The sequence below is a fragment of the Dreissena polymorpha genome, chromosome 11, assembly GCF_020536995.1.
Source record: "Dreissena polymorpha isolate Duluth1 chromosome 11, UMN_Dpol_1.0, whole genome shotgun sequence".
NCBI classification, from domain to species: domain Eukaryota; kingdom Metazoa; phylum Mollusca; class Bivalvia; order Myida; family Dreissenidae; genus Dreissena; species Dreissena polymorpha.
The window spans coordinates 27,924,512-27,952,508 of record NC_068365.1 but is presented as its reverse complement, the minus strand read 5'-3'; the positions used below and the strand labels follow the sequence as shown (position 1 = coordinate 27,952,508).

At 36.7% G+C, this 27,997-nt stretch overlaps 2 protein-coding genes and 3 long non-coding RNA genes across 6 annotated transcripts in view; 1 reads left to right on the top strand and 4 right to left on the bottom strand.

The window, feature by feature from the left end:
* Window positions 1-9,833, bottom strand: part of LOC127850825 (zinc finger protein 239-like) — a 228,633-nt gene extending 218,800 nt beyond the window's left edge. For both annotated transcript variants that reach the window (XR_008035463.1, XM_052384168.1), the window contains exon 1: window positions 9,694-9,833. The gene's annotated coding sequence lies outside the window, so the exon portion shown is untranslated. The remainder of the gene's footprint in view (window positions 1-9,693) is intronic.
* LOC127850850 (uncharacterized) lies at window positions 524-4,911 on the top strand. The gene is made up of 2 exons (XR_008035481.1): window positions 524-1,596; window positions 2,339-4,911. It is a non-coding gene; the product is annotated as an uncharacterized LOC127850850 (long non-coding RNA).
* Window positions 9,834-14,920: 5,087 nt separating the features above from the next.
* LOC127850843 (uncharacterized) lies at window positions 14,921-17,800 on the bottom strand. Its single transcript, XR_008035475.1, has 3 exons — window positions 17,505-17,800; window positions 16,915-17,342; window positions 14,921-15,052 (listed from the first exon to the last, which is right to left on the bottom strand). It is a non-coding gene; the product is annotated as an uncharacterized LOC127850843 (long non-coding RNA).
* A 1,741-nt stretch (window positions 17,801-19,541) lies between these two features.
* On the bottom strand, window positions 19,542-20,282 carry LOC127849719 (uncharacterized). Its single transcript, XM_052382467.1, has 2 exons — window positions 20,015-20,282; window positions 19,542-19,813 (listed from the first exon to the last, which is right to left on the bottom strand). The coding sequence occupies exons 1-2, from the start codon at window positions 20,280-20,282 to the stop codon at window positions 19,542-19,544; spliced, it is 540 nt and encodes a 179-aa protein (XP_052238427.1).
* A 1,306-nt stretch (window positions 20,283-21,588) lies between these two features.
* On the bottom strand, window positions 21,589-22,831 carry LOC127850851 (uncharacterized). Its single transcript, XR_008035482.1, has 5 exons — window positions 22,681-22,831; window positions 22,392-22,568; window positions 22,154-22,287; window positions 21,840-22,041; window positions 21,589-21,624 (listed from the first exon to the last, which is right to left on the bottom strand). It is a non-coding gene; the product is annotated as an uncharacterized LOC127850851 (long non-coding RNA).
* Window positions 22,832-27,997: the final 5,166 nt, after the last annotated feature.

The following is a 27,997-nucleotide window of genomic DNA, read 5'->3' as shown; positions in this document are numbered from 1 at the left end:
AACGCAACACACTTTAATGAGTTTATTCTTCGTGGTTTTGTCACAAAATAAATTGTTTTACATTCAGAGCTAGGAAGAGGGTGAAACAAGGATCACATCGCCTTGAAATTCATACTAAATTCAACTAGCTTTTATGCAATTAAGGTTTCAATTTTTCAATTAGCTTTATAGTTTTAAGTATAGACAGGTATGTATAAAATATAATTTGAAATAGCCATAAAATCCTTATATAAAGGTTGTCAAAAAGTTTATCAAATATGTTATACAACACAAAATAATTAAGGAAAATAAAAAAAAAATACACAAAATTTAGTCGAAAAAGGTCTAAGTGCATCATTTTATCAATATTTTTTCTTATTTTTTCATCAGTTAAATAATATTATCTGTTCAGGAGGTTTTTTAAATACAAATATATTTTTTATTGTAAATATATTCCTCAATAATTGATAAAAGTGCCATTTAGAATTATCTTTACATCAACAACCTTTGAGCTATCAAGAGAATAGCAGGCAGTGTTAGGTTGTTATAAGCTTATATTTGGCACGATAACGGCCGATCATATATTTATTAAAACTCGTTAAAACTAAAATGAGGTGTACTAGCATTTTTACGTCAAATTTACTTAAAATAGTTATTTGCTTTTGTGATGATGGCATACATCACAGTGTAGAATATGAAAAAAACATTATATGCTAGTGACTAGACGAGTTTGGATGTTAACTGGCTGAAGAAACAGTATTTTGATTATTTCTCAGAGAGTAGAATGGCTCGGGCATGTGATCGATATGCATAAAATGCAGTTTTTCATAATTAAAAATTGAGTAGCCAGGCTAGAAAAAAAGTATTGATTCTATGATCTATCTAATTTATCAAACGAAAGAAAAAGTAGTACCAAAAGATAAATTAATAGCTAGTTGTGTAGGGCAGATAATTTCCTTTCAGAGTGTGATTGTAAATAAAGATTGGTGATAACAATGCATATATAAAATTGCATAAATACCAGAGCTAGTTGGAAAGCTCCCGTTTATTGTAACGTTGCAAGCTATTTACAAACTTAGATTATGGAAAGAAAGCACTAGGCAGTTAATCAACAGTGGAAAAGATTTCAAACACAATCAGTTGTTTTTGTGTAATATAGTTGCTGATGCAAGTACCACAAGTTATGGTTTATGGAGGTTTTATAGAAAGTTGTAGCTTTAATGTAGATATAGGCGAAATGACTGTCAAGCTTACGATTTTCATAAAAATAAAAAAAAAGCAAATTTATTTTCAATTTGTTTTATTCCATTGACGAAGAGAGTAAAGGTATGTACTCGTGATCTTTGAGACCCGAAAATGAGAAAATTGGAATGTACATGATCTTAATAAAAAGAGCAACCTGTTCCCGGAAGTGAACAGATTATTGACGAAAAGAGAAAAGTTATCCCTGGAAGTGATTACTATATTACACTGTTAAAATCAAGGAGGTACACTGCCAGTGTTTCTATAAACAAAACAGGTAATGCATATTGTGATTTAATATGAAGTCAATACATTAAGCCACCGGAAGTTGGTTTTCAAGATAAACCCGATAAGTATTCCGTCGTTCAACATAACGTAAGTAAAAATTTCTTATGATCAAGAAAATGCCTTGCATACGGCTAGAAAAGGTATGTTATTGCTCCCGGAAGTGAGCAGAAAGAGTTTGCTATGGTCCCTGGAAGTGGACATAGAGCCCAGTAGATTGCTCCCGGAAGAGAGCAGAAATTGTAGGCTATGGTCCCCGGAAGTGGACATAGAGCCCAGTAGATTGCTCCCGGAAGTGAGCAGAGATGCTCCATGAAGAGAGCAGAGAGTATGCTATGGTCCCCGGGTGTTATGTTATATGAAATGTTTTAAATGCTTTGTAAAATTCGTACATCAAAGTGTATTCAGACAATAAAATGTAAAATCTATATTATTGAATGGTAGTCAAAATAAATAGCTTTAGATTTAAATATGTTGTGTGGATACTGGATTCAATGAAGAGGCAGTGGGTGCCTTAGTTCAATATGGGGAAACAATGTAAACTGGTTAGTTCAGAAACTAGGTTGGTATCAATCTGTATCAATAAGATGATATCGGAGAAAGCAAAATGCATCCTTGTTGTTCCAAAAAGGGGCAGTTCGCCTTATTGGCTAATGTTTATTTGTCATACGGACATTTTAGAGATATTGTGAAATATTGCAAAAAGTTTGGTAGAGACTGTATGATTCAAGGTTGTTTTGTTAACACTAGATTATCATTAAATAAGATAGCGTTAAGGTGCATATCACAATACAGTTATTGATGTATAGTACAATGTACATATGTTTGACAGGAAATGTTTTGAGAGGTACTCTGAAGGAGCGATTAGAGGGCTCGGGCTTGCATGGGCTTCGAAGAGATTAGATGGGGGACAGAATGGCTAAGTAAATACTTAGAACAATCAAGAGCAGACAATACGGTGAAGAAAAGAATTCTTCATGTGCACATTTCAAATACTGTGAAGAAAATGTAGTCGCCATGCCAGCCTTACATATATCAGTAGTAATGTACATGGCTCAATTGATGGATCGAGGAAATCGTATAACGTTTTTTACATCTGTGTTTTACAGTATTAAATGGATCCATTCTATTAATAGTGTACATGATCCAAAGAAAGATTTAACAAACTATTATAAGAAGCTTCAAAGCGTGTGTGCTTCAAACCATTTCACAAGAAAGATGTATCATGTACATGTGCATTCATTAGAGATGATACAAACATTGTGTTTGATATAAGGAGATTCCACTGTTTTCATTGATTGATCATTTTTGGGTTATGCATGTACATGTATCATGCATATTAACAAATTAAGTGAGTTTCATTGTAATGACCTACAATTGAAATCTGATCACTTTGGTATTAATGTACGCCATTATAATACTGGCATGTATACGAATGGTTCGGATATTATAATTGCAAAATGTACAACTACAACTTCCCATGTGGCGTTTTATTAACAAATATGTAATTAGCAAATTGGTCAGATGAATCAAATGATTTTTTGTTCAAACCTTTGTTCTATCGTAAGCCGTGCCCAATGCAAAACGTGTTGTGTTTTGTGCTTAGTTGTGTGAAGACAGGGCATGGTGTTGTGGGTGAGATGGTGGGTATTCAGCCCTGAAAGTGCCTCCCCCAGTAAAGGGATGATTTATTGTGAGTAGATGACATTTTGGAGATTGATTGAATAATTTAGTTGAGGATAGAAAGAAATGTTACTATTGTCTACTGAAGAGGTGTTAAGCCCTATATAAAGCAAGTCAATCAGTTTAAATATAAGCTGAGTGTTAAATATCCCAGTATCATCAAAGTAAAGCATTGAAAAATAGCACCGCACCGGTAAACAACCCAATATAGTGTGTATATATAAATAAGAAGAATTAAGTCATTTGGTAATTTTGACTGTTAGATTGAGAAATAGACAAAGAAAAATTTCCGAATACCAAATGACGTCCGAAATACTAAAAGTTTTAGAAAAATACGAAAAAAGAAAAAAAGGCAACAATGGACGGGCAAGGGACAATGTAGCAGTGGTAGTTGAGAACTGGTTGAATGGCTGATAGCGTTTTCGTCTTATTTCTTTATTTCTCCATACAGAAACTTAAAAACTTTGTTTACAATATAATCTCGTGCTTTAATGGCGACCGAAAAAATGAAAGATGTGACTTCTGCAGTGTTTAGAATGTTTTTCTTCTTTTCTTGACCTAGCGACCTAGTTTTTCGACCCAGCATGACTCAGTTTCGAATTTGACCAAGGTATCATTGGGACAAAATTCTGACAAAGTTTCATGAAGATCAGACAAGAAATGTGGCCTCTATAGTGTTTACGAACAAATGTGGACAGAGGGACAACAGACAAAGACCTATCACAAAAGCTCACCTGAGCAATCTGGATATCTCAAAAGTTCACACTATTTTTGTTTTCAATTATTTAGGGATGGCAAACCTAAGCAAATCCGTAACTGGTTAACCTGCTTAGATATTTGAGCGGTTAACTGACTGTCGTTGTGCAACAAAAATGAAAAAACAAGGGCTGTTTGTAAAACATGCATGCCCCCCATACGGGCTTTCCGTTGTAGTGGCAGCCATTGTGTGAATACGATTTTTGTCACTGTGACCTTGACCTTTGACCTAGTGACCTGAAAATCAATAGGGGTCATCTGCAGGTCACGATTAATGTACCTATGAAGTAGGCAAAAGCTTTCTTGAGTTATCATCCGAAAATCATTTTACTATTTCGGGTCACCGTGACCTTGACCTTTGACCTTGTGACCTCAAAATCAATAGGGGTCATCTGCAAGTCATGATCAATCTACCTATGAAGTTTCATGATCCTAGGCGTAAACGTTCTTGAGTTATCATCCGAAAACCATTTTACTATTTCGGGTCACCGTGACCTTGACCTTTGACCTAGTGACCTCAAAATCAATAGGGGTCATCTGCAAGTCATGATCAATCTACCCATGAAGTTTCATGATCCTAGGCGTATGCGTTCTTGAGTTATCATCCGGAAACCATATTACTATTTCGGGTCACCGTGACCTTGACCTTTGACCTAGTGACCTCAAAATCAATAGGGGTCATCTGCAAGTCCTGATCAATCTACCCATGAAGTTTCATGATCCTAGGCGTATGCGTTCTTGAGTTATCATTTAAAAACCATTTTACTATTTCTGGTCACCGTGACCTTGACCTTTGACCTAGTGACCTCAAAATCAATAGAGGTCATCTGCGAGTCATGATCAATGTACCTATGAAGTTTCATGATCCTAGGCCCAAGGGTTCTCGAGTTATCGTCTGACAACCACCTGGTGGACGGACAGACCGACAGACCGACCGACCGACCGACATGAGCAAAGCAATATACCCCCTCTTCTTCGAAGGGGGGCATAAAAAACACATCCAAAAAACGTATACATTTATCAACAATTACATGTATATGTAAATATACTCTGTCTTGTTGATTATCTTGTAACCTAATTACTTTAACAATTTTATCAATTAAATATTGTTTCTTTACAAATTGTGTTCAGTGTTTTTTTTCACCATTTTGGGAATGCGGCCGGGTCACTTTGAATTGGGAAAATTCGCGGCGTTTTGACTAAATTTGGGAAATAAGTGTTGTTGTTGTTTTGCTAACAAATGCTTCAAAATTGAGGATACAAGTGTATCCAGTATTATATTTACTACGGTTGATCTTATATGGATGGGAGATGAACAAAATATTGTTCTAAATTAAAAAAAAAAATAAAAAAATTGCGGGGGGGTTCCATTGGGAATTTTTAGCTCCCATTTGGGAAAAATATATACTTTTTTCCATTGTGAATGGGTCAGGTTATCGGACCCGATTTTTAATGAAAATAACACTGGTGTTGGTCCTTTAAATTCGGAATTCAAATTCTAAATTAAAATATTATACATTTTGAATCTAATATTTAGTCATTTCCGAAAGTGATTTCCTACATTGTCTACATGCGCGTCGGTGAACTGTGATATTTCTTTGTTGTAATATTACCTTCATATCATTTACACATAATTATTGTTCTACATCTTGATCGATAAAAGCTAGTGCAGAATTTAAATTATGTTTTATTAACACTCATTATCCTTTAAGAATTACGTGCATTAACAGTTTGCTGATTAATAACAATTGTCAATTAGCGTAAATATATTTTGCAATAGGCATAGTGGTTTCCAAACTTCTATCGTTAAGGCCTGTTTATACTCAATGTCTTTATTAGGGCGTTTAAGTTGCAATAGTTATTAAAACAACAGTGACCAGGTGTAACATTCAATGATAGAGGTATGATTATAGATTGTCGCTTAACTTTTTAAATATTTGATATCTGAACAAGTTGGACCAACTTTATACTGGATATTCTGTTTCAGGTTGCTGTAATATATAAAACAAGAATATCAGTGAAACTGATGGATGCTCCCCGATGATGAGCTTTGTCAATGTATGTGTTAACTAAAAATGGGGCGGCAGAGGCCGACGCGTATCCCCACGCCGCATGTTTGACCCAGGGGCGCCCCAGGGTTGGTAATGGGGCCATGCATAGTTGAGATTGACCATATTGTTATAAGAGATGTTCAGTATAAATTTGAAGTAATTCGGTGTAGAAATGAAGAAGTTAATGTAAAATAACCTAAAAAATAAGTGAAAATCTATACCCTTATTTATCCTCCTCATCTTGCTCTCCTAACAAATCTAATAATGAAATAACTTCACTGTAGTCAATTATGTACATGTCATCCTAATTGGAATGACTTATGAGATGGCTGAACATGCTCTCTTATAGCCAATCTTCTTGCTTGTGTTGGAAAAGTTATGTTTTGAGGTTAAATGGTTGACTAAATAGTAGTGTCTCAGAAATTTTCTATCGCAATCCTGTAAACAACAATGAATATGTTGAATTTCATGTCTGTCTTTGATGTGCCTGTTCAAAGTCCATCTTGCTTTAAATTGTTTCTCACATTTTTCCCACTTGAACATTTTGACAGACTTTCAGTAATATGTCTAAAATTGTAATTGAACAAATTGAAAGTTTCAGCCCTTTTATAGATTCTTGAGGCTCTATTCCATGAGTTTCTCATGCATTTTATGCTTGACTGCATTCTATCTCTTCTCTCATATACAGGTGTCCCTTTGCGCCAATATTTTATAATCCCTTGTATAAACATTAGATGAATGAGCTTAACCATTTCACAGATGAGTTTACCCTAACAATTGAATACTAAATATATATCTCTGCGCCACTACTGTGTAACTCTATGCACCGCTTTGATTTATTTAATTTTTTTATTTCATTTGGCAGTTTATTTACTTACCTCCCTTTAAAACCTATCACTTCCCTTGGATTTGTTTTTTTTTTACCTTTGACCTTGAAGGATGACCTTCACCTTCACCTTTAACCACTCAAAATGTGCAGCTCCATGAGATACACATGCATGCCAAATATCAAGTTGCTATCTTCAATATTGCAAAAGTTATGGCCAATGCACCATACCGGTGCTTATAGTGTAGGAGGAGATAGTGGCCAGGACGGAAAGACGGACGGCGGCTATAACCACAATATCCCCACGCTTTTCAAAAAGCGTGGGGATAATAAACACCTAAAAAAATCTATTATTAGCCTCGATGACCTTGACCCCAGTGACCTCAAACCTCATTAAAAGGTAGAGGTCCATGCAAGGTACCTACATGCCAAATATGAAAGCGATAGGTTAAGTATTGAAGGCGCTATGAGAAACGGTAGCAAAAGTGTGACAGAAGGAAGTCTATAAATAGCCTTGGTGACCTTGACCCCAGTGACCTCAAACCTCATGAAAAGGTAGAGGTCCATGCAAGGTACCTCCATGCCAAATATGAAAGTGATTGGTAAAGTATTGAAGGCGCTATGAGAAACGGTAGCAAAAGTGTGACGGAAGGAAGAAAGGAAGGACAAACTGGCAACTATTCGCTCACCGAAATTTTATTTCGGGGAGCATAAAAAAGGACATGTGGCAGTCAAATGTGCTAATTGACAAGCCTAATTGGTCGGTATATAATTTAAATTTATCAATATATGATTAATTGAAACACAATAGAATGTTAAGTGCTAAACAAACACTCTGCAGAGTAGGTGCTAATTGCTCGTGTGCCTGCTTTATAATCCGCTGCCCCCCGATGGTTTATAACTCTTATCGCTTTTGATCCACAGGGGGGGGCATCACGGGGTGGTATTTGTCGATAATTTGCGAGAAGATAAGCAGATTAGCCATACAATACAGTGAAATGAAGTAAACAAAACTAACAATTTGAGCATTTATTGCGTTCAACCGAAAATTTTGTTTTCTGCAAGAGTAACTGAATATTAATTTTAAAACCGTTTAACCTCCTTAAGAAAAGGAAAAACGGTTAACCAAATAACCGTTTCCATCCCTACATAAACAAGTACAATATACTTTAATAACGTTTATCACAAACGTTGTGTAATTTGAAAAACGTGAGCCAAAATGTACACTTTGTTAAGAGTTGAGGGAGATCAATAGAGATATAAAATAGGGCTGTAACGATACATTGGAATATTCAAATTACTCAAATACAGCTGTGAACGAATCATATTCGTTATTTGTCACCTCCCGAACCAATTATTTGACGAAAACAAACAACGTGGTTTCGAGTTTGAAAGTTTAATCATCTTATCTTACCTTACAAATGAAGGTTCATACAATAAACCCCTATATTTAAATGTTCTCCTTATTCCGGCATTTTTCATCATGTTTACCCCACCCACTATGTTACACAGTGAGATTATCAACAAAAATGGCCGGAACCCGTTGAATATATACGACATTGAATTGAAAAATCTTTCGATAATTGTTTTATGTTTATTTAGGTAAATGCAAGTGATTTGATGATCAAACATGCACACAAAGGATGAGCAGATGGAATTTCTATTTCTTGTTAAATACTTTTTCTTTTGTCACACTATTTTTATTCAATACATGTATATCCAATATATCAAATGAGCATAGTCAGATATATGACATTGAAATATCATCTACATCAACTATCTGGCATATGCTTATTAAACAAGAGGGCCATGATGGCCCTGTATCGCTCCGCTGTTTTTTTATGCGAAAAAAACGTGCAATGCGCATGGGTTGAAATGTACTCAAGCATGTGACTTTCTATCCGTCGTCCCACTGGTCGCTTAAAAGTTGGAAGAGTGAGCATTTTTACATATGGAAAAAGTTACTACCGTGTTGTACCTACGTTATCTCTCCAAAAGATATTGTCGTTCTTTCTATTTCACATATTTTTAGATGCTGGAGATCAAATCTACACATATGATTTGAAACAGATTCACAAGACCAATAAAATCAAAATAACTTAACCCTTTACCAAACGACACATGTTGGACTTTCCCAATTTGAAAGAGGTTGCAGACGACAATTAAATTGTAATGGAATATGAAGGAAATGATCAGGTAGGGTAGAAATAATTGCGATGAAAGGAGAAATTGCTCATCTTGAGCAATTTCTCCTTTTATCACAATTATTTATAAAGTTGTCAGCTACAAACTCTTAAAATCCTATTAGTGTTTGGTAAAGGGTTAATAATCCTGGTTCCTTCTTAGAGCCTTTCACACATTTATAACAAATACAATAGTAGTTTCTTTGTAAAGAATCATCTCAAAATATAATTAACAACCCACACACCCCTAAGACCAACAGGCCTGAAAATATAATGATAATCTAAAGATTATTTCTTTATATTTATAAATGTATTTAATTACGTAATACATTTGACTTCTAAGATCAATTCATAACTTATATTAAAAAAATTATAAAATGGTCAGAAATATATATGGATCGTTGAGCAATTGACAATCATATCCATTGCACTTCTTTAATTCCTTGTCTTGGATGCAAAGTTTGAGTTTACCATGCAGTATCATACATTGACTTCTCTTGAAATAATTATGTTCATGGAAGTTGTGTTTTTAAAATCAATAAGATATTATTAAACTGGTTTAAACACTACAAAAAAGAAATGAAATTAACATGTCATCCGAAATATATTATATTCACTTTCGACATATTTAAATAAAACCCGACTTTTTTCAGTTTATAAGAAAAACATTCAAAACACATGTTCTTACTTTAATTCCTTTGTAAGCAGTCACCATCTGATCTAAAATGGCACTAAATGACAGGGTTTTATCTGGTCGTGTCAGTTTTGGAAGGAAAACTATTTGGCAAAAAAATAAGGAAATACAACGCCTTTGCAGCAACATTTACGACAATGATTTTTTCATTCTATTTTCATTGGATTTTAAAAGTATAAAATAAAACGTGTTACTTTGATTATGATAAGTAGTTCTATCTCTATAGTGAAAATATTGTGAATAAACATATTAAATTTGGAATACAGATTTATAGTGCTGATTGTGCACTAGGATCGGCTAGTCTGAATTACGAGTCTTATAAAGCCCTAGTTGTCTGCGTGAACAAATTTGATGCTTTAGATGCACACATGCACATCATGTGGAGCTCAGCAAACAGCATTAGATACAGACAGGCACACTATTAGGAGTTCAGAATACATATTTATAGTGAAGATCCTGTAACTTCTATTTACCAGCGTCTATGCGTCTCTTCGCAAGATTTTATACGGGTGTTAAAGCGTTGAAGTAATGGGCGCCTATAAATCTTTATCCAGATAACGTTCGCATCGTGCTTATAATGTACGTTAAAATCGGGATTATAAATTATTGGTATCTAATGATCTGTGCTCAGTTTACATGACATGCGCTTATATACTTCCATTATGCCATAGTTGAACCCTATAAATATATGCGTCCCAAAATTGAGTGAGCTTGGGATATGCATGGGATAACTCATTGAAATCTATCTATGGACTATCTGCGCGAATACATAGTGTTAGTGAACTAATGAGCGCCGATTATTCTGCGTCCAGGCAACGTTTTTTATATCCCGCGTAAACGGTTATATTCGTGTTTAAAAATTATGGTTAACGATAATCTGCGCCCAGTAACATTTACGTACGGTCGTACGTGCATTTAGAACCCAGCAATCTGAGTCGAGTCAACAAATTAAGCGTATCAATCCGAGTCGAGTCAACAAATAAAGCGTACGCCCCCCCCCCCCAAAAAATCTTCTAAGTAAAGTCAAATCATTTGATGTTTCACACTTAGCTAGATCTCAATCACCTATATACTCATTTTTTTTTCTTCTTCGTACACAACATTTCCCACTAATCACAGACAATCGCTAAATGTTTTAACTTTATACTCTCTGTCGCCCGGCGTATAAACTATGCATATTTTGGCAATATAAGAAGGTTCTTTGATGAAAGTAAAGAAAGCCTTACATGTTCGAAAAGTGGTTGTCAAAGTCTTCAAAATCACTTTAATCGTGGAGCTTCCGGGGGGGGGGGGGCTTCTGATGAGTGTGCTTTAATGCTAGTAATTGCATCAAATAACTAAGTTAATTTGATTGATGTACGTGCATAAAATCTCCGCGTATTTTATTATATATATTTTTTTACCATTGTATAACTAATTCCCCCCCTCCAAAAAGCATCCAGACAACGTCCACGTCGTGCTTATACGGTACAATTCGGGTGAAACCAGGGATGATTCCTTATTTATCTGCGCCCAGTTAACGTTCACATGCGATTATATGGTCTTAATTGCATTATAGTGTAATAAATCCCAATAAATCTGCATCGTATGGCCTAATAAAACCCAATCAATCAGCATCGAGTGAATAAATTGAGTTTCTTTATACGGTATCAATTGCATGAAGAAACTGATACACTTCTGTTTATCTGTATAGAATATCCACATGTTATTTTACGGTTTAATGGCGTTGGGGAACACATGAACCCATATTGGTATGCGTCTAGAAAATGATCACATCGTGCCTATAAATCGGGTTTTATAAATGAAGGACACCTATAAAGCAGCGACAAACAAACACTCTCATGTGCTTATCGCTTTACCTCTCAGAAATGCACTTTGACGCATTTGACGTCCTTTAGAAAATCAATTTAAATTAAGTCCTTTCTTAATATTTTCAAGTTTTAAGGTCGCCGTGGTGTAACGGATATGGTGTCCGCCTAGCGACCGAGAGGTCACGGGTTCGATCCCCACCGAGGGAGCGTTCTTTAGATCTCCCCCAAAGACACCAAGTACTGGTTCTAGGCCCAGGAAACGGACTCGAGAGCATTTATATAAGCCTTAGGCTTTCGATGCAATCGAGCTAAAATAAATAGGTTTAAACTAAAAAAACTATATTCAAGTTTTAAATGCTTCATTTCCAAGACTTAGGTACTGATGAGTAACAAACAGCATAAACCTTTACATACTGCGAGTTGCTGTTCTTGGTTTATGCTGGTTGCAAAATAAATTTTCACTTTTATTTATTTTTATAACAAATTATACACACTATTATACACATGAACATATCTTGTACAAAAACAGACACATTTGCATAGTACACAAATGAATATGTTATTTGTTAAACTTATTTATATACACATACACATAAACATATCTTGTACAAAAGCACACACATTTGCATAGTACATATATACATGGGATGTTTTTTTACTTATTTGTATAGTTATGTATATATATATGTATGACTATTTATAAATAAAATGATACCATGAGTACACCTTATTGGTAAATGTTCACTGGGTTAATATGCGTGATGCATATGTATCAATTGTTAGGGTATACAACTAAATATATCTAATATGTATATCATTACATACATACATACATGCATGCATACATAAATATATACAACTTTATATGGTTTTTCAATATGAACACACATCTGAGATTTAACCATCCTTAGGCACATAAGTGCTGTTGAGTGCAGTCCTATGATTCGTTAAATTTATTTGTTGCAAAAACCCGGACTAGACTTAAAAGGTTACAAATAAAAAATTATTACAACTTTAAGTATCGTAAGATAATCTTTGAAGAGTGTCACCATTACTAATGCGAAAACGACGAATATGGTTAATTTCACAACTATACACAGTTAACATCCCGAAAACTCATTAATTACAGGTTGGAACACTTAATCATACCATTATTAAAAATACATACGTCTCCTAAATGCAGATAAAGATGACGTTTTAACAACGCATTATTTACACGAACTCCATCTTTAATATTTACCAATACAAGGTGAAAGGGAGAAATGGTTTTACACACAATCTATACATTTCTCTCATGCACGTCTGTGACAAACCATCTCGTTTCAAGAAAATCATACCAAAACATCATATAAACTATGGTTATACGCAAACATGCATGCTAAAACATGCATCGATTTTTAATCAAGAAAAATATAAATAAGCAATAAAAGGGACGCAAATATGAACGCTTTTGTTTTGCAGACGAATTACAAAATATAGAAAAGCAGAGCGTATTAATAAAAGAAAGGCACAGCATTAAATATATAAGGTTCATCAAACCCGATATTTTTGTATTCTGCAGAATGCGTCTTAAATTAAAGAAGTTAAATCGAACCAATAAACTGTAGATGATATTTATATAAACAAAATTAAGCACTCGTTCGATGTGAAAGAAAGCCAAAAATGAAAGTACTACGATCAAAGTGCGAATAAAAGTAGAAATACATTTATAAATGTTAGCAAAACATTACATTTCTAAACATTGGAAAATTATTCAATAAACAAAACAATAATAAAATCCCGGGAAAGCAACAACCTTCGGATGAGATTATCATGTGTTCAATAGTAAGACATTCAACAGCAAACAATAACCATTGGTTTAATCAATTAATATTCTTGTCTTGGTGCGAAGGGAAAAAGTCATAGTTTAAAGAAATTGACGGAAATGATTCCAACAATTATAGAGGCATACCTGTATATGGATATTTTCAAGGATTTTGGCATGTGTTGAAGTTTTAAAAATAAAAATGATGACATAAAGAAAATAATGTAAAAAGATAAATGTTAACATCGGAATTAAATAGCTCAATAATTAAACAAGAATTAAATTGAAGATAAAAAAGTTATCCTTAACTAGTCTCAAACAAATGACCATTTGAGAAAAAATCTTAGAACGTAAACAACTCGCCCATCCGTGCTCGTATAGTAAGTAATATGTGTATGTTATAGTTTATATGATTCAGCAATCATCGTACTGTCACAAAATATAATGATAACAACAGAACTCGCGAAATTATTCCTTCGTAATGCTTAAAATTTTTAATGTTTTAAATCGTCAAAATATGCAAATACTGTAATATTGTAGAGCTTGGAAAATATTCAGTATTAGAAGCAGGACAGTCCATTTTTTGTGAGGGCTGCACTGCATGCCTTGTTTTCTTTTTAGCATATGAGTGTTGCTCACTGCTAACTGTCACTGTCTGAAAAGTATGTTAATATCTTTACAACTTTATGAACATGAAAATGCATATTTTATCTGATATCACACAGTGTTGAGGTTTTACAACTATTTGGACCAAATTTGTTTAAGAACAGATACTGTAAGTCTAATTTCATAATAATATTAGTCAGTAAAAAACAAAAGGGTAAACATTTTACTCTTCATGGAATGATTTGATCAATGTTGGCATTGTACCAAGTCCAAAGAAATAAATCTTATATTTTTATCTGAGCATTCATCAAGACAATAAGAACAAAACTTTTTTGTTCTGCACTGAAATCAACATTATTTTAAGAACATTTTTAAAATCCTCTGTCCATCATTACATGTACATTGTATATTTTTTGCATTAAATGGCTTACAGGATGCGATACTTTAATGTTTCAAAGTTAAGATATAAAAGATTCTTGTACATTTAGCTGATTCATCTGGATCCTATTTTTAACAAAATTGTTATTAAATACAATACTTTCCAATTCAGTAAAGACTGATTTATATGAGACATTGCTATTGTATTGTTTATGAAAATAAAGATTCTGCATACTAACAAGGTGCTCAGGTAAGCTAACAAGAGCACCTCATAAAAGGTGCCACGCTCGGCTGCAGGTGCAGTTTTGAATACATGAAAGCTTGTCAGAATGTTTTTGTTTTTTGTTCACAGTGACCTAGTGACCCAAAAATGCATGTGGCATGTAGAACTCATCAAGGTGCAGTAACATATGAAGTTTCAAAGTTGTAGGTTGAAGCACTTTGATTTTAGAGCCAATGACAAAATGCTAAGGTTTTAGCATGACGCGGATGGCCGACGACACGACCACGGACACGACACAACAAGCTGGCTATGACAAAACCTCAGGTTTTCTTCGAAAACTGCCAAGCTAAAAATCAATGACAAGCATGGAGGGGAAGGTAACCATTTTTCTGTCCAATACCTTCTCCTTTTTTTTCTTCTTGTTCTTGTCTGTACCATGTTGGCATTTCAGAACCTGATGTCCTAGGCTCACATACATGTGAGGGTTCACCCCATGGACCCAACAAACCTTATGGGAGGATGAAGTAACAGCTGAAATTATTCATCAAAACAGGTTTTTTTTAATTTTCTGATTATGTATACACTTTATTTAAAAAAAAAAAAAAAATGAAATTTAACAAAAAAATCCATATCATAAATTCATTAATTTAATAGGAACAAGAGATGTGTTTGTCAGAAACACAATGCCCCCTATTGCGCCGATTTGATTTTTTTTTTCCTTAGACCTTGAAGGATGACCTTGACCTTTCACCACTCAAAATGTGCAGCTCCATGAGATGCACGTGCATGCCAAATATCAAGTTGCTATGTTTAATATTTCAAAAGTTAATATTTCAAAAGTTATCGCAAGGTTACCAAGGTTAAAGTTTTGGGACAGAATGGCAGATGGACAGACCAAAAACAATATATCCACAATCATTTGATCGGGGGGCATAACAATAATTGATAAAGGTACATAGAATCACATTGGTCTTTAAAAAAGAGAAAACAGAGAAAGTACAATTGTTTTCACCTTCATAAGTCTTCATTTTAAAACTTTATTTGATATTTCAAAGACAATTGATAAGGACTTTTGTGACAGAATATGGAAATGAACAATACTTTATCAATTGGGGAAAAATTCTTTCAATTTTTTTGTTAAGTCAAAATATCAATGCAAGTAAAAAGCTATCTGTGAGGCATGCTTTTTTCTACTTACCCGTTGTGATAAATATCAGGCCACATAAAAGCTTAATAGATTTGATAACGCCTTTACAAACTTATTGTATAAAAATAATTAATACCATGGTGTATTGCAAACATTTCACAATTTAAGAAATATATGAGTGTGGCAGAATTTATAGGTACCAGGGTAAATTTAGAATTAATTTAGTTAATGGTGAATAAATAATAAAAACATAAAAAAAAATAAACTCCACAATTTTTTTAATATTTTGCTCTAACATGGCTCATCTTGAAGGACATACGCTTTTTGGTACAAATTCAAGTGATTTATTTATTAACATAGTAATCAAATACTGACTGAGAAAACACTGCTTAATGCCCCTGTGTAGCCATGGCTGTGAATACATGGCTATCATCACTTGGGGATAAATATCCATGCATCCAGAACAGTATTAACAGATTGCACTGCTGTTACTTAATAATAAGTAAATTCCAACAGTTGATACCGTTATTTTCCATTAGAAGTTTACTGTGTTTATTTAAAAAGCACTGGGATGATAATTTAGTTAAATAATCAGAGCTCAAGTCAATGTATTCAAAATGACAATAATGGAAGGTAATGCTATTTCTCTTCAACTAATAATTGATAATATTTGACAACAATTTCATTAATAATATTCACTCTAGTCAATGTCTACAAAACGGTAGCGTCAATATTGTAAGGAAAACAAAAATGGAAATGCCGAATTTTTTGGTGCTATAACCGATTATTTAACGATTATACTATCAATTTCATGTTTTTAAATTTGTGCTTTTGCATCGTTAAAACAATAAAAGTATCTTGTTTTCATTGCGATTTCTTGTGTGAAGATTGGCAGACGACATCTTGAAAACTTTGACAAACATGCGGTAGCAGTTTCTTTACAGCAAAATTTATGTTTCCTAACCATGTTGCCAAATTGTCTTTACAATACTGACTCGACGAAGGTCTACAAAGTGGTCGTGTCAATAGGCCCAGTGTCAATATTGTAAGGAAAACAAAAAGGGAAGCTAAATGTGTTTCTTTCAAACCAACTATTTTTAAAAGATTAACATCTATCTATCTTTCTTTAAATACTGCCGGACTCCCCACAACAATCAATGAGACTTTGAAGAATAATTAATGTATGCTTCTTTCAACAGAAATCATTACGTTTAGATATATGAACAAAATAATAAAATGAATTTACCTGAATTACCAAAGTTTTTTGTGCTGTAACCCATCATGTAACGGTTATTCGTATCAATTTCATTTCTTTTATGTAAGCTTTTGCATCGTCAAAACAAGTTAAAAACAAGGGACAAAATTGTCACAAAACCAGGTTTTCATTGTGAAAAAAAAATCTGATAAAGGGAGACAACTCAAACTGAACTTTTGAAATGACCAAAAAAAATTAACCCCCTTTGTAAGTTTTTTTTTTTTTTTAAATCTATTTTTAGTCGTGGCGACCTTGACATTGGAGATATTGACGTGATTCTTTCGTGGGACACACCGCCCCATGATGGTGAACAAATGTGCCAAATGATTTTAAAATCTCACAATGAATGACATAGTTATGGCCAGGACAAGCTCATTTATGGCCATTTTTGACCTTTGAACTCAAAGTGTGACCTTGACCTTGGAGATATCGACGTAATTATTTCGCGCGACACACCGTCCAATGATGGTGAACAAATGTGCCAAATGATTTTAAAATCTGACGATGAACGACATAGTTATGGCTCGGACAAGCTCATTTATGGCCATTTTTGACCTTTGAACTCAAAGTGTGACCTTGACCTTGGAGATATTGACGTAATTATTTCGCGCGACACACCGTCCAATGATGGTGAACAAATGTGCCAAATGATTTTAAAATCTGACAATGAACGACATAGTTATGGCCCGGACAAGCTTATTCCGCCAGCCCGCCAGCCCGCCAGCCAGCCCGCCAGCCAGCCAGCCAGCCCGCCCGCATTCGCCAATCTAATAACCAGTGTTTTCCTTCGGAAAACCTGGTTAATAACATTATTTTGTCTTCGTTGCGATTTCTCGCGTATAAATTTACAGACGCCATCTTGAAAACTGCGACCAACTTTCGGTATCAGTCTCTTTACGGCAATTTTTTTGTTTCCTTCCATTGTTGCCAAATTGCCCTTACGATACTGATTCGACGGTTTTATCTCATGTTTACAATATGTTGTTGTTGTTGGTCACAGCCACACGACCGCAGTTATCTCCCCTGGTAAACGTCATATGTTCAGTTTTGTGACCCCCGGGGCAGGGTATAATTTGATTTACAGACGTTTCGCGCCCAAGTCTTTTCGCACCCTAGTTATTTCGCCCCCAAGACGTTTCCGCCCTGGTCGTTTCGCACCTCCCATAACTAACACCTGTTTTATCACAATTACATAATGAGGGAATGAAATACATTGTTAATTTAAGACTCATGCTATTTAAATTTACGGTCAATTGCCTCATATATATCTATATAATCCGCTTATAAAAGATCCTCATATCAAATTGATTGGATTGTGATTATCAAGTCAATTAAAAAAATATCTTTGATTTTGTATGAGTAACTAACTATTATTCAACTGACTCACCTGTTTTGCACGTTCGATGCTGCCAACCCGAGCATGAATCACATTGGACCGCGTGTTGCCGAGGACGTACTTCAGTCCTGCATCTTATGCATGGAAAATCCATGTTGCACACTACTCCCGTTCACAACTATTACTATCACAGTTTCAAAGACTATAATGTTACACTTTATACGACAGATGTTGAAGGTAAAAAAAAATCACTATTAAAAAATCCTGTTTTTATAGGTCCGACACTAGATCTATGCACTGGTCTGACTTTTTGACTGCATTCATTTTACATTAATATATATACTTATGGTGGCTAATTGCTTTTATCACCTACCCTTTGTCGGATTAATGCGTGATATACTTACATTATTGAATATAATGGTCACCAATTAAACTACTCAACACCTTGTGTTCCACTAATATACTTACATTATTGATTCAGGGTACTTTCTTTGATGATTATATAATGGTCACCAATTAAACTACTCAACACCTAGTCCCTGGTCGTTTCGCACCCAATATGGGGGCGAAACGACCAGGTGCGAAACGACCAGGGCGGAAACGTCTTGGGGGCGAAACATCCGAGACGTTTCGCGCCCAAGTCTTTTCGCACCCTAGTTATTTCGCCCCCAAGACGTTTCCGCCCTGGTCGTTTCGCACCTGGTCGTTTCGCCTCCATACTAGCGGAACAATAGTTGTTGAGTAGTTTAATCGATGACCATTATATAGTTTTAATAAGATGATATTTATCACGTCAATGACTAAAGTTATAGTCTAGACTATAGAATAGTAACAAAAAACTAAAAAGAGATATTTTTTCTGACCTATTTATTCATTTGACATACAATAACGTAGAATAGCAGTGTAAATTAAATTTTAATGTTATATGTTTTTTAGTAACATTAATGATTAATTTCTTGCTCCCGTGTCTGCCTTGAAAAGAAAACAAGACTTTAAACAGCATCTGAATTAATGTGACAATATGAATTAAAAATGCATATTTTTCAAGTATTATTTATATTATAATTACCTGTTTTCATATATATTTCATGTTTTTTTTTCTGACATTTTAATGCAACTTGTGTCACTTCATTAACATTTTTCAGTAGTTTAGTTACATAAAACGACAATAAAAGCATTCTTTATTTATATAGTTTATGAAGTACATAAACATGACAACACGAAGAAATGTCCGTAGGGTCTATTTGAACACATTCGATATTTCAGTAGTTTTCAGCGTACATCACTCCGTATCTGGCGGTCCGTATAGTTTTCCGCAAGCACGCAGGTAGTGAGTGGTCGTCAGTTTACACGCAGAGTATTTTTCAAATAAATCCTTGACTTTTTGGGAGAGGTGTCTGTACTGACGGCCTCTATTTGTGCCGTCATTGCTGCCGGATGCTATCAGGGTTGCGTGCCGCTGTGCATGCTGGCACTCACTGAGCAGCACAGGTACTAATCTGTAAAATGTCAGACCGCGGTGACCAGCTCTCGAGTTCAGACGATGATGATATCCTGAAATGTATATAAGGAACTATTAAAACTGAAAAATATCTATGAAAATGTAATGTATGTTATTGTTTGTTCACTGTATATATACATTACGTAGAATATTAATATTTAGCGAAAAGAAATAGACAGTTGAAGTAGTATTAAATAGAAGCATTCGTACACGATCATTAAATTAAAAACAGAAGGAAAAAAAAGAAATCTTACCTTCAACGTCGTTATTCGTTCGGATCTGGTACCCGAACACGGACCAACTGGCAACATCAAAGATCGGGTGATCAAGCCACTGGCGAGAGATGTAGTCCATCAGTCGGTTCCTCTTTTCGAGATCCGGAAATGATCTTTCGTGCTCTGCAAACTTCAGAAACGTTGGGCGAATGTGTTGGGCTGGTAAAAATGGCAGGCACAACAGCTGGCGAGTGAGGTTGAAGGCCGAGGACCGCTGCATATACGCAGGCTTCAACCCGAGGTCCATCACCCGAGCCCAAACAGCCTTGGTCCAGTGAAACACACAGCCTTTCACTATGGCACCGGGGAAGCACTCACGCACAGCCAACAAAGCAGCTGAAAGCTTTCACTATGGCACCGGGGATGCACTCACGCACAGCCAACCAAGCAGCTGAAAGCTTTCACTATGGCACCGGGGAAGCACTCACGCACAGCCAACCAAGCAGCTGAAAGCTTTCACTATGGCACCGGGGAAGCACTCACGTACAGCCAACCAAGCAGCTGAAAGCTTTCACTATGGCACCGGGGAAGCACTCACGTACAGCCAACCAAGCAGCTGAAAGCTTTCACTATGGCACCGGGAAGCACTCACGTACAGCCAACCAAGCAGCTGAAAGCTTTCACTATGGCACCGGGGAAGCACTCACGTACAGCCAACCAAGCAGCTGAAAGCTTTCACTATGGCACCGGGAAGCACTCACGTACAGCCAACCAAGCAGCTGAAAGCTTTCACTATGGCACCGGGGAAGCACTCACGTACAGCCAACCAAGCAGCTGAAAGCTTTCACTGTGGCACCGGGAAGCACTCACGTACAGCCAACCAAGCAGCTGAAAGCTTTCACTATGGCACCGGGGAAGCACTCACGTACAGCCAACCAAGCAGCTGAAAGCTTTCACTATGGCACCGGGAAGCACTCACGTACAGCCAACCAAGCAGCTGAAAGCTTTCACTATGGCACCGGGAAGTACTCACGTACAGCCAACCAAGCAGCTGAAAGCTTTCACTATGGCACCGGGAAGTACTCACGTACAGCCAACCAAGCAGCTGAAAGCTTTCACTATGGCACCGGGGAAGCACTCACGTACAGCCAACCAAGCAGCTGAAAGCTTTCACTGTGGCACCGGGAAGCACTCACGTACAGCCAACCAAGCAGCTGAAAGCTTTCACTATGGCACCGGGGAAGCACTCACGTACAGCCAACCAAGCAGCTGAAAGCTTTCACTATGGCACCGGGAAGCACTCACGTACAGCCAACCAAGCAGCTGAAAGCTTTCACTATGGCACCGGGAAGTACTCACGTACAGCCAACCAAGCAGCTGAAAGCTTTCACTATGGCACCGGGAAGTACTCACGTACAGCCAACCAAGCAGCTGAAAGCTTTCACTATGGCACCGGGGAAGCACTCACGTACAGCCAACCAAGCAGCTGAAAGCTTTCACTATGGCACCGGGAAGTACTCACGTACAGCCAACCAAGCAGCTGAAAGCTTTCACTATGGCACCGGGAAGTACTCACGTACAGCCAACCAAGCAGCTGAAAGCTTTCACTATGGCACCGGGGAAGCACTCACGTACAGCCAACCAAGCAGCTGAAAGCTTTCACTATGGCACCGGGAAGCACTCACGTACAGCCAACCAAGCAGCTGAAAGCTTTCACTATGGCACCGGGAAGTACTCACGTACAGCCAACCAAGCAGCTGAAAGATCAATCATAATCGTATATAAACTATGTATCTAATTGTCACTGAACATTGCAATAGAATTGTAAGAGTAACTCGCAATAGGCTATCTAATTGTGTAATACCTTGCTCAAAATCAAGCATGAACTCCTCAACTTGGACAGTGTCTAATACGTCAAGCAACTTCCGGAACACAGCTACGTAGTCGTCCCGACGTCGTCTTGACATGAGGGCAAACATGAGGGGCACTTGTTTGCAATTACCATCTTTTTCCATGAAAGAGTGAATGGACATCAGTTGTCCGCCGTTGAAAGGTGCGTCAACAATCTGAAAGAAAACAATGTCCACACTGAACAAAAATTATACATGTATCTATTTGTTCTTCTATAATACAATATACATATATACTATATATTATTCTATAATACAGATAATTAACCTTTCTTATTGGTGAAATTTAGTGTTTCGCAACAAACGGAGTTGATCCTGGGTGGCGAACAGGATGTGTCTGGCCTCTTGTACCTGTATGTCCCCAATGATGAATTCTCTGCATTGTAGATAGTCATAGTTGATCTATAATTAGAAGATAAAGAACATGCAAATCACATACTTATACTTATGCAACGTTATAAAATGTAAATACAAATACAAGTGCGCCGTCAAATTTCATACATTACCTCAAATGATAGGTCAGTGGGATTTGCCAGTCTTTCCTTGTACCGGTGGCGGTTGACAGCACGTGCCACATTTTCCGGTTTGAAAAGATTCGGCTGTGCCGTTGGCACGGAATCCATTGCATCGTCCACCAACTCTCTAGCCGATTTAAAAAGTTGAGACAGAGACCCAATCTGTGCCTGGAAAATTATGCAATAATGTACTAATTTTTAACAAGTGTATAATTTATAATTGCATTATTACTTGTATATATCAATTTTATTTAAGTATTATTTTCACTTACACAATTACCTTGGTTTTTACTTGAGTTTTCGACAACGCACTGGGATCGGCTGTGTGCAAGTGACGCTGGCACCCCTCTGTGAAGGTTTCACCGACCTGAGAAACAGTGGCGTGGCACCTCATCACCTTACTCCGGACACTGCAGGTCCAAAGGGTGGACTTCTTTTTCTAAAATGTAATGCAAGATTTCTGAAAGTAAATGAAACACGCACTCTTTAGAAATGGGCTTATACAATGCAATTATTGTACATATTATACTGTATAGTGCTGCGTTTATACCTTTACACCGTACGTGTATCCGGCACTGCTCACCAACAGCTTCCCGCCTCTTTTACTTCCTTTTTCAAACACTTCGTACGTCGTCGTCGTCGTCGTCTCGTCAGTGGTCGAGGAATCCAATGATTCTTCCAACACAGAGCTGTTATATAAAGTCATGATACCAGACTATTGGTAATACAATATAATATTATCGGTATAGTTAAATATCATCGGTACATTTTTAATGTCATTGCAACAAATAGTATAATGCGATTAACGATTCTACGGGTCTTACTTTTCTTGAGTTTCCGTGTTGGTTTCTATAACACCTGTTCATACTGTTAATCAAATATCCATTTAGGGAGCACTTTAAAAGAAAACTGATTTGTTTATTTATTGACAATCGAAGGCGGGGGTCAGTAATTGATTGTTGCCTAAGCACCACTTTGTGCGTAAGCTGTCAAGTTAATCAATGGAACTTATCGCAATTAAGATGTTTAATTATGTCTTACGACTTTAACAGAGAGTTTCAAGGTTTATTGTCTCGTCCATGACATGTACAATATAATAATACATAAAATAACACAATTTACAAACATGCATGGCCAATCTTACAGATTTGTAAAAGACATTTAAGTGTGTAATATTACACTATTGCTTTTTTTACAAATACATGTTTCATAGACATACATCATAAAAAACCATAATGCCCCTGTTAACCTTATGTTAAACACCTGTTATAAAATACTGAAGTTGATACAACACTTGTGTTTGTAAAACTGGGTGCTAATGCGTATACATGAATATTTTTTGGAATATAATAGAACAGAACACATAGTTTATTCGAGTATACATAGCACATAATAATAAATTACGGCAAGCACATTTATAAACTGAATGAGTCGTAATTATTTACATTACAATACATAGCAGCACTGTTATTCTTTTAATACAGATCTCCAAATGTTTTCACATTTCGTTTTCTACAAATGGTAAGCGCTATAGCTACCATAACTAACACCTGTTTTATCACAATTACATAATGAGGGAATGAAATACATTGTTAATTTAAGACTCATGCTATTAAAATTTACGGTCAATTGCCTCATATATATCTATATAATCCGCTTATAAAAGATCCTCATATCAAATTGATTGGATTGTGATTATCAAGTCAATTAAAAAAATATCTTTGATTTTGTATGAGTAACTAACTATTATTCAACTGACTCACCTGTTTTGCACGTTCGATGCTGCCAACCCGAGCATGAATCACATTGGACCGCGTGTTGCCGAGGACGTACTTCAGTCCTGCATCTTATGCATGGAAAATCCATGTTGCACACTACTCCCGTTCACAACTATTACTATCACAGTTTCAAAGACTATAATGTTACACTTTATACGACAGATGTTGAATGTAAAAAAAAAATCACTATTAAAAAATCCTGTTTTTATAGGTCCGACACTAGATCTATGCACTGGTCTGACTTTTTGACTGCATTCATTTTACATTAATATATATACTTATGGTGGCTAATTGCTTTTATCACCTACCCTTTGTCGGATTAATGCGTGATATACTTACATTATTGAATATAATGGTCACCAATTAAACTACTCAACACCTTGTGTTCCACTAATATACTTACATTATTGATTCAGGGTACTTTCTTTGATGATTATATAATGGTCACCAATTAAACTACTCAACACCTAGTCCCTGGTCGTTTCGCACCCAATATGGGGGCGAAACGACCAGGTGCGAAACGACCAGGGCGGAAACGTCTTGGGGGCGAAACATCCGAGACGTTTCGCGCCCAAGTCTTTTCGCACCCTAGTTATTTCGCCCCCAAGACGTTTCCGCCCTGGTCGTTTCGCACCTGGTCGTTTCGCCTCCATACTAGCGGAACAATAGTTGTTGAGTAGTTTAATCGATGACCATTATATAGTTTTAATAAGAGGATATTTATCACGTCAATGACTAAACTTATAGTCTAGACTATAGAATAGTAACAAAAAACTAAAAAGAGATATTTTTTCTGACCTATTTATTCATTTGACATACAATAACGTAGAATAACAGTGTAAATTAAATTTTAATGTTATATGTTTTTTAGTAACATTAATGATTAATTTCTTGCTCCCGTGTCTGCCTTGAAAAGAAAACAAGACTTTAAACAGCATCTGAATTAATGTGACAATATGAATTAAAAATGCATATTTTTCAAGTATTATTTATATTATAATTACCTGTTTTCATATATATTTCATGTTTTTTTTTCTGACATTTTAATGCAACTTGTGTCACTTCATTAACATTTTTCAGTAGTTTAGTTACATAAAACGACAATAAAAGCATTCTTTATTTATATAGTTTATGAAGTACATAAACATGACAACACGAAGAAATGTCCGTAGGGTCTATTTGAACACATTCGATATTTCAGTAGTTTTCAGCGTACATCACTCCGTATCTGGCGGTCCGTATAGTTTTCCGCAAGCACGCAGGTAGTGAGTGGTCGTCAGTTCACACGCAGAGTATTTTTCAAATAAATCCTTGACTTTTTGGGAGAGGTGTCTGTACTGACGGCCTCTATTTGTGCCGTCATTGCTGCCGGATGCTATCAGGGTTGCGTGCCGCTGTGCATGCTGGCACTCACTGAGCAGCACAGGTACTAATCTGTAAAATGTCAGACCGCGGTGACCAGCTCTCGAGTTCAGACGATGATGATATCCTGAAATGTATATAAGGAACTATTAAAACTGACAAATATCTATGAAAATGTAATGTATGTTATTGTTTGTTCACTGTATATATACATTACGTAGAATATTAATATTTAGCGAAAAGAAATAGACAGTTGAAGTAGTATTAAATAGAAGCATTCGTACACGATCATTAAATTAAAAACAGAAGGAAAAAAAAGAAATCTTACCTTCAACGTCGTTATTCGTTCGGATCTGGTACCCGAACACGGACCAACTGGCAACATCAAAGATCGGGTGATCAAGCCACTGGCGAGAGATGTAGTCCATCAGTCGGTTCCTCTTTTCGAGATCCGGAAATGATCTTTCGTGCTCTGCAAACTTCAGAAACGTTGGGCGAATGTGTTGGGCTGGTAAAAATGGCAGGCACAACAGCTGGCGAGTGAGGTTGAAGGCCGAGGACCGCTGCATATACGCAGGCTTCAACCCGAGGTCCATCACCCGAGCCCAAACAGCCTTGGTCCAGTGAAACACACAGCCTTTCACTATGGCACCGGGGAAGCACTCACGCACAGCCAACCAAGCAGCTGAAAGCTTTCACTATGGCACCGGGGATGCACTCACGCACAGCCAACCAAGCAGCTGAAAGCTTTCACTATGGCACCGGGGAAGCACTCACGCACAGCCAACCAAGCAGCTGAAAGCTTTCACTATGGCACCGGGGAAGCACTCACGTACAGCCAACCAAGCAGCTGAAAGCTTTCACTATGGCACCGGGGAAGCACTCACGTACAGCCAACCAAGCAGCTGAAAGCTTTCACTATGGCACCGGGGAAGCACTCACGTACAGCCAACCAAGCAGCTGAAAGCTTTCACTATGGCACCGGGGAAGCACTCACGTACAGCCAACCAAGCAGCTGAAAGCTTTCACTATGGCACCGGGAAGCACTCACGTACAGCCAACCAAGCAGCTGAAAGCTTTCACTATGGCACCGGGGAAGCACTCACGTACAGCCAACCAAGCAGCTGAAAGCTTTCACTATGGCACCGGGAAGCACTCACGTACAGCCAACCAAGCAGCTGAAAGCTTTCACTATGGCACCGGGGAAGCACTCACGTACAGCCAACCAAGCAGCTGAAAGCTTTCACTGTGGCACCGGGAAGCACTCACGTACAGCCAACCAAGCAGCTGAAAGCTTTCACTATGGCACCGGGAAGTACTCACGTACAGCCAACCAAGCAGCTGAAAGCTTTCACTATGGCACCGGGAAGCACTCACGTACAGCCAACCAAGCAGCTGAAAGCTTTCACTATGGCACCGGGAAGCACTCACGTACAGCCAACCAAGCAGCTGAAAGCTTTCACTATGGCACCGGGAAGCACTCACGTACAGCCAACCAAGCAGCTGAAAGCTTTCACTATGGCACCGGGAAGTACTCACGTACAGCCAACCAAGCAGCTGAAAGATCAATCATAATCGTATATAAACTATGTATCTAATTGTCACTGAACATTGCAATAGAATTGTAAGAGTATCTCGCAATAGGCTATCTAATTGTGTAATACCTTGCTCAAAATCAAGCATGAACTCCTCAACTTGGACAGTGTCTAATACGTCAAGCAACTTCCGGAACACAGCTACGTAGTCGTCCCGACGTCGTCTTGACATGAGGGCAAACATGAGGGGCACTTGTTTGCAATTACCATCTTTTTCCATGAAAGAGTGAATGGACATCAGTTGTCCGCCGTTGAAAGGTGCGTCAACAATCTGAAAGAAAACAATGTCCACACTGAACAAAAATTATATATGTATCTATTTGTTCTTCTATAATACAATATACATATATACTATATATTATTCTATAATACAGATAATTAACCTTTCTTATTGGTGAAATTTAGTGTTTCGCAACAAACGGAGTTGATCCTGGGTGGCGAACAGGATGTGTCTGGCCTCTTGTAACTGTATGTCCCCAATGATGAATTCTCTGCATTGTAGATAGTCATAGTTGATCTATAATTAGAAGATAAAGAACATGCAAATCACATACTTATACTTATGCAACGTTATAAAATGTAAATACAAATACAAGTGCGCCGTCAAATTTCATACATTACCTCAAATGATAGGTCAGTGGGATTTGCCAGTCTTTCCTTGTACCGGTGGCGGTTGACAGCACGTGCCACATTTTCCGGTTTGAAAAGATTCGGCTGTGCCGTTGGCACGGAATCCATTGCATCGTCCACCAACTCTCTAGCCGATTTAAAAAGTTGAGACAGAGACCCAATCTGTGCCTGGAAAATTATGCAATAATGTACTAATTTTTAACAAGTGTATAATTTATAATTGCATTATTAC

Excerpts from the sequence above, each read along its gene's own strand:
- LOC127849719 (XM_052382467.1), bottom strand. The coding sequence starts at position 20,282 with ATGGACCTCGGGTTGAAGCCTGCGTATATGCAGCGGTCCTCGGCCTTC. Across the intron at positions 19,814-20,014 it reads AACGAATAACGACGTTGAAG|GATATCATCATCGTCTGAAC; the intron begins GTAAGATTTCTT and ends TATACATTTCAG.